Below are 7,999 nucleotides of genomic sequence, written 5' to 3'. Positions count from 1 at the left end.
TCTTCTTTTCCTTCCAAACTGGGAAGCTCCACCAAAATTCTCACTCCATTTTTCCTCCTTGGAAGTGGTTTCAAAGATGGCATCTCCTCTTCTTTCCCCAAAATTTTCAGCTCCCAATTCTCCCTCATTATCCTTATATTAGGGTTTCTCCCATTTTCCTGTCCGGTAAACGAGGCTATCACCTCTAATGTTGTTGGTTTGGATTGACCCTCAAGCAACTTCTTTACCATCTCCTTTATGATGACAAATTTCTCATCGATCTTCTCATGGATGACTGAAAATTGCTTTTCGAAACATGAAATCTTTTCTACAAAATCAAATTTCAAGTGTCCGATCTCCCTTTTCAACACTTCTACCTTTCTTCGCGCCATAGGTACCCGGATCTAGGCTCTAATATCAATTTGATAGGAAATGGATGCACTTTTCACAAAAAATCAGCGGTTGAAACACGAGAAATTGGGAAGGATAACATCCCAAAACAATTTTTATTGAAAAAACTATGAAGAAAAATGTAAGATACAATTCGAGAGGAAGATCCAGCTCTCCGAAATCCCTAGCGGTCAGCTAGCGCCCAAATAACCTAAACAATAAACTAAATACAACAAACTCCCAAAACATAATATGAAATCACCCAATAGTTAGCCTTAAATAGGCTCCCATAATTGTCTCCCAAATAAGTCCATTTTCTCTGAATAAATCCCTCTCAGATTTGAATTCAAATTAAATTTATTCCCTAATTAATTTCCTCCCAATTGTAATTAAAATTTTGCTAAACAACCCCCCTTTAATTCTTCTTCCTTTTCCCTAAATAATTTTCTCTTAGGTTTTGAATTCAAATTAGATCTCTTGCCCTAAAAAATTCCCTTCCAATTGTAATTAAAATTTTGCCTAAACAATTCCCTTTTGATTAAGAACCTTCCTAAATGGTATCCTTTTGATTAGGAAACTTTCTTATTCACTTCCAATCAAATTGGCCGATCCATCAAAGTATTATCATATCTAAATTATTACATGGGCTGGCTAATTAATTATAATACTATTTATTATTTTTATAATGACTCATTATTGAGGATGTTTTTGTTTATTATCATTTTCCTTTTTTTATGCTTGTATACATGTATACATGATATATGCTTGTGCCAGGAAGACGGTTCAATAAAGATGCAGTCGTTTACTACTGTCTTTCTTCTCGTATTGTTTTTTTAACCTTCCAACAAAAAGGGAATTTAAGCAATTGCTGTGCTTCTATCGGAAGTTTATATTACATAAAGTTTTTGTTACATGTATAGTAAGATAACTTTCTTAAAATTACCAAATTTAAACTACATTGGTTGAGACTTGTGTTCACTTTCTGACATGTAAATCTCACAATTTTTGGCTCCACAGCTTCGGAAGGACTTCAGCAATGAAGTTGGTGCTGCAATGGGAGCAGTCCAATCCCTTACTGCAGCAGCCTCATCATATGGATCTGCAGATCTCACTCAACTTTTTAGAATTGCAACCCAAGAAGCAAAGAACTCTCGTGCACAGGGTCGTCTTCTTAGAGTGGCAAGTTTCTTTACAGAATTTATTCTTCTAATATTTTTTCAACTGGCACTTGTTCTGCTCCAACTTTTTTGTTATACTAGTGTGTAGCTGTTTAGTATGATTGCGTGCAATTTTTTGTTTCACGCTAGCAATTTCTGTTTTCAGCCTTTTGAGGTTTTCTTCCTTGTCGTGGCTTCTGTTTTGTAGCATGTTACTCCTAATATCAAATCTATTGGCTGCTTTAGTATTCTAAAATTAGTTTATTTTTTTATTGGTCTATGTCTAACTAGAACATTATCTTGATAGGTCTATCTGGTATATCTAAAACCTTGTTTGAACTTTTTGGTTCTAAGGAATCATCTTTTTCCTATGGTCAATTCATTCTCATGTTAAACATTATAGCTTGTTTGAGGCTTAAGTTAAATTAAGCTAAGCTTTTTAAGAGGGGTTGAGCCATTTGGTTTCTGAAAAAGCTAAAGCTGAGAAATGCTAATTGGTTTCAATTTAGCTTATGTTTTATTTAACATGTCATCATCATAAATTATCAATGAATATGTGTGCCAATTTATTAGCTGGTTAATGAATTATTATTATGCTCTCGATGATATTTTTTTAATTTAATAAAAATTCTGGCAACATCTCCCCTTACTAGTTAACATTTATCCCATTCACAAGCATTGCGAGCACTTCATATAAATTATTGCTCCCTCAACCACATCCAATAAGCAAAGAACAATAAATAAATAAAATTATGCTACATAATTCAAACGGACATTCAACATCAATTATAGAATATGATTACTTAAACTTGTAGAACCAAAATCCTAGTATGAAGGAGGTAAAACAACCAAACAATGCAATTATTATGAAAGTTGTCGGGATTCATCTTGATTTAGTCTAACTTGTATTTGCTCAATAGCGTTTGTCTTACAATTTCTGGTGATGAGGCCATAGAAGATGCATTGTTTCTGTTACGCACGTAACACTTCTGCGCGGAAGCCAGTAGTCCAGCTCATATCGAACAAACCAAGGAGAGCGAGAACTAGCTGATAGGGAAGGGATTTCGGTCCCTCTTGTGTGGCCCAAGGGTTAATTCAAAAGGAGGGGGTGGCTAGGAGGAAAATTTCAAATTTGAAGGGTTGTTTTGGTATTTGCTTTATATTGTATGCTTTAAGTAGTTTTGTTTACCCTAGGATTAGGGTTATGTTATATTTTGGTTGATTTCAGAATTTTTTAGGTTGAGAGGGCTCTAGCCGGCAGCTAGGGATTTAGGAGAGCCGGATATTCCTCTTTAATTGAAGATCCAACTGTATCTTGTCTTTCTTTCATAAATCTTTCAATAAAAAAGTGTTCTTGCATGTTCTTCATCCTATTTTGCTTGTGGCAATTTTCTGGTTTGTTGAAATTAAATTTCAGCCACGTTTTCCCCAAATCTTTGCATCCACTTCCTATCAAATTGGTATTAGAGAGAGGTGAATGGTAGCAAAGAAGATGGACGTGTTGGAAGGCGAGAAGGAGCAAATCTAGGCCTGAATGGAAGAAAGATATTCTGGCGTGGAAGGAAGGCTCTCATCCATGGAAAACTGTTTTGAAAACTTGAAAAACATGATGAAGAAGATGATTGAGATGTAGTTGAAAGCCTCACCAGCGGATCTTAGGGCTGAACCAAAGGGAAACAAAATTCAGGAAGACAATGATGAAGTGGAGAGTGTTTACTCTCAAGGACCACCATGGGGGGATCTGATGGTAGGTGGGTTGAGGTTTCCAAAAGAAAGGGCAGTAGGAAGGGTGGAGGCAAAACCTTTTGGGAGACCACCTAGGCAGGGTGGGAGGTGGACCAGGGGAGGTAGTGATTGGGCTGAACCATGGGGGCCAAATTAGCAAGGGGAATGGAGGAAGGTAGAGAATCACACCATTAGGAAACTGACGAAGGGAGAAGCCATTGGTGTATGGATGTGAGATCAAGGAGGTTGAAAATATTAGTTTTTGAAGGGGAAGATGCTCTGGGTTGGGTGTATTGGGTGGAGCGTTACTTTGCTAATAATGGGCTAATAGAAGGGGAGAAGCTCATGGCGATAGGGCTATGTTTGTAAAATGACGGACATCTTCCTGTCAAGGGGATGAATACATATTTCATTGATGCCCTCCTTATGAAGCATTACTTCAGGGTAACTTCATTTGTAAAATGTACCACCTCTGACCATTATCATAGCAAAGAAATAGTTCAAAATGATCATTGAAATACCTCTAAGCAGCTGAACGAATGCGAAAAGTCTTGAATTTCTCTCTTTGAATCTCAGTAAGTGTAGGAAATAAACTTGAGATTGAAGAACATGAAAGAGATGAATTTGTTATACATGATAGACATCTTCTCCAAAAGGCAATAAACAATAGCAGTCATATGAGCTATAAAAGGTATACCACCATCATATAAATAGAGTCACCAAATTCGAATTGAAGGAAGATGGCATCAATACAAGAGGCAAAAATATAAAAAATAACATATCTTATGACCTCATCCATAAATAAATTATGATGATGAGATATCATTTAGATAAGCAGTAAAGACAAGTTATAGAATTGTCTTTAATATCCAAAAGGGCACAAGATAATCTAACAAGTCACATGCCATGATGCCACCCACCTCCATATTTTCAACTCAATAATCAATGATTTGCAGCCTAAATTATATAATCTAGCCTTCAAATATATTAGTTATGCATCACCTAGCAATATGGAGTGTAAATAATATTTCCTTCATTTAATTGACTCCGTAATGTTGGATTTAGAATCTCTAATAACATAATTCATTTTAAGTTGCTCGGTGCAATCCATAACTGCGTCCAAACATTGAATCACTTTGTAGAAAATTGCCAAAATAATCAACACAACATATCCTAACTTAGGACAATTAGTCTAATCATCAAGTTCGTGTCATTTAATGCATCATGTATTGAAAAAAGTTACAGATCTAAGAACATTTGCTATTTTTAGGATATCTGAGGAGATATGCTTTTTGAAAGAAACCTATATTTGAGAACATGTGCCAATATTTGTACTAGATGCAGAGCAAATTGAAGAGGTGGACACTCATTCAAAATAGGGTCCACCAAGTGGACAGAAGGACATCAAAAGGAAGTTGAAGAAATTACTGCAATGAGAGACAAAGAAGTTTTTCATTGGCACAATGAGGTGGAAGAATAGAATGATTATTGAGGTGTTCCAATAACACAGTGGATGTTGAGGGAAATCGTGAGGAAGGAGAAATCAGTTAAAGAAAAAGAATAGATAAGCGAGTAGAGAACCCCACAGGTAGGGTTGCTGCGAGCTTAGCTTCAGATACACTTTGGAGCACTCATAGCGCAAAAGTGGTGTTTTAGGCATGGATTAAGTCAGAGATGGCTTTTATGCCGTTTGGTGCTTAGGCCATCTCCAACCGTAAAATTCATTTCCACTCTAAAATACAATAACACTCCAAAATGCAGTTAAGTAATCTCCAACCGAACTCTATTTCTTAATTCAAAAAAAGAATATTTTGTGCATATTATCATCTTTTTTTTAATCATATTTTTATATTTATCAATTTTTCAAATTAGACATATTTATAATTTTTGTTGACAAAAATAAATCTTACTCGATAAAATTAATTAATTAATTATATAAAATATTAATTTTAAAAAATGACTAACCTAATTTAAAAAATGCATTTATAGATTAATAAATATATTAAAAAATAAATTAATTACATAAAAGAATGTATTAAATTTTTAAAAAATGCATTTATAAATGATTAATTTTTAAAAATTAATAATGAGTGCGTCGCATTGTTCACCTCGCAAAATTGTTGCGGGGTTTTGCGTTCGATTGGAGTTGGTGGCAGATGGCATACGCGTGTAACGTGCTCGGTTGGTGATGACCTTAGGCTGCTTAAGCGCCCACCAATTAGCTTCTTTATGTTTAAAAAATGATATCTAGATGACTCACAAGTGATATTAGAAGTATATGGTGCTTATTATTTCAAGTACCGCTTGGTTGCAGATAATTAGCAACTGAAATAAGAAACTTAACCCCTTTCACGAAAGAAGAAACTTAACATGGACCTGCTGGTTTAGGTCATTATATAGCATTACTAGTTTGGTTCCTGAAACTGCAAGAATTTGAATTGTTTAAGGTTTCATATGTTTGTTAATCAGATTGCCCTTGCTAATTAGTTGGCATATAGATAACAATACATGTAATTGAGAAGTCACCCATCTTGAAACTAAACTGTTAGTTTTTGTTGTATTTTCTTTAGGTTTTTTGTGTAGCCTTGTATTGCCATTAGTGTCTGTAAAAAGGTGTATAAGGCTGTAATAGTTGGGACTCCCAAGAACAAATCAATAAAGATTAAATTTGTGTGCTTTCGTTCTCCCTCCAACCTCTTCATACCCCCCCTGACTCTCTCCCTATCATCCAAGAAAGAGCAAGAAGAGTTCTTTTCCTCCAAGAAGTTTCTAAACAAACTGGTATTAGAGCCTAGTGAAGGAGATAACGGGGAATGTGGAAGGTATTCTTGCGATAAAGAATAGAAGGCAGTTGGGTTGCCGGAGACGCGCGTCAAAGCAGGTGCGCGGGGCAAAACGGAAGCGACTGTGTGGGTATTTGGTTGGAGTGGAGCACGCGGGTTGATAGTGTGATTTTGCGCCGGAGTAGTGGCCAGGTTTGCAGGTTGAGTTCTGTGCGTGGGATGTTCCCACGGGTGTTGAGAGGTCGGAGTAGTGGGTGAGGCAGAGCGGCCGTTCGAACGGGAGAAATGGACAAAGGAATTAGCCATATGGTCAAACTTTTCTATGAAAACGGAGTTATTAATGGTAAAAGCTATCACTGAAGAGGCCCTTTTTAAAAGAAATCAGAACTTTCAATGTACATTTGTCTTTTCTGTTTATTTTGTCTTTTTTTTATGCAGTGCATTAAGCATTTTAGTTTTTGTAATCACTAAGCTTGCAAGTTATTTTCCTGCACATGGCTATCTTTCTCTTTCATTCTCCACAAACCTGCAAATGTCGACCAGTAATTATCGAGTTTCACTGTGTTGAAAAAAATGTATTTCAAATAGCATAATCTAAAATGAAGTTCAAGGCAACAAAACTCAATTTTATTATAGTGCCCCTCATTCAAAAAACTCCTACATTGACCCCTGCTTGTAATGTAGAATGCAATGTATATTTCAACTTTACTGCAACTTTTTACAAAGCCTTATAGGAAATAAAATCTCCATTCTAATGCTTTTTTTAAGTTAAATTCATTTCAATATAAAAACCACCCCTTATATTAACTTAAAAAACACTTTTTTTTCATTGTAGTACATATAGCTATTACAATTAATTATTCTGTGCGGACGCCGAACGCCGTCCGGAGACTAATCAAAATGCGCCACATCACACATTCGCACGGCTCGGTATCGCTGACGTGGCTGCATCTAATTCGCCTTCGGACGTAGAGAGCTGCGTCCGGCCTCCGCGCAGAATAATTTCTCCCATATTACACTTCATTTCTTTCATTGTAAGACCAGCAAACATCCATAAACATTATTTATTCATTACTCATTGAAGAAGACAACACTATTAACATCAAGTTGGTCATGCTGGCTTCAGATGCTCATCTACTGCAGATCATCTATTCTTCCACAGCATCAATGGCCAGTGAACCAAAAGGTCTTCACCTTGGATGTCCTATATCTCCATGACAAGCCAGGCCCTGAGAACTGCCCACAGAAGGTATACGATGTACTGGTCGACGCCCTCGAGCACGTCAGCGAGTACGAAGGCTACATATTTGAGAGCGGACAAGGCCTATCTCGAGTCCTTTTTCGCCAAATTTGCATCCTTCTCTCACACCCGCAGCAGCGATGTGCTCAAGATGACCTTGACATACCCAAGTCCCTTGAAAAGAGGCTGCCGCCGGCAACTGATGCTACAATTGCCGAAGAGAGCATCTCCAGCACCATTCAGTAAGATTTTACTCTTTCATTCTATATATGCCGTAGTATAATGAAATAATTAGAAACAGAACTTTGTTGTGTAAATGACATAGGGCTTGTTTGGTCAGCTCAGTATTTAAAAGTTATCTTTACATAGTAGCAGAAATTTGTCAGAAATGCTGTTGGTTATGCATATATATTTTTGGTTTAATTTAGAAAACATAAAGGGTCTTAACCTTGTTAATTAGATATTAACTTATGAAATGGGAATGGTTGTTGTCATGCGCTAGGATATGAAATTCATGATGATAGAGAGAATTATTTTATTAGATAGCTTTTCATGAAGATCAAATACTAATTGATAACAAAAAAATTTGCAATAGACATCAAAATTTTACATGAAAAACCTGGATATGAAATATCATGGCAGGGGTGTCAAAATGAGTTCTCGTGTCGAGTTCAGTTCCAACCCGAAATTAACTTGGCTTCAACTCGCCTGACTCGAACCCGAAT

General features: G+C 36.3%; 1 protein-coding gene across 1 annotated transcript; it reads left to right on the top strand.

The window, feature by feature from the left end:
• Positions 1–1,385: 1,385 nt before the first annotated feature.
• LOC110109250 lies at positions 1,386–7,733 on the top strand (the record flags this gene model as incomplete). Its single annotated transcript, XM_020840220.2, is given in 2 exon segments — positions 1,386–1,548; positions 7,161–7,733. Coding segments are annotated over 2 exon segments (523 nt in total), but the record flags the coding sequence as incomplete, so codon positions are not given.
• Between the last annotated feature and the right edge of the window lie 266 nt (positions 7,734–7,999).

Source organism: Dendrobium catenatum, unplaced genomic scaffold (assembly GCF_001605985.2).
Source record: "Dendrobium catenatum unplaced genomic scaffold, ASM160598v2 fragScaff_scaffold_1492, whole genome shotgun sequence".
Lineage (NCBI taxonomy): Eukaryota > Viridiplantae > Streptophyta > Magnoliopsida > Asparagales > Orchidaceae > Dendrobium > Dendrobium catenatum.
Note: the sequence above shows the minus strand (reverse complement) of the source record. Positions and strands in the feature narration are given on the sequence as shown.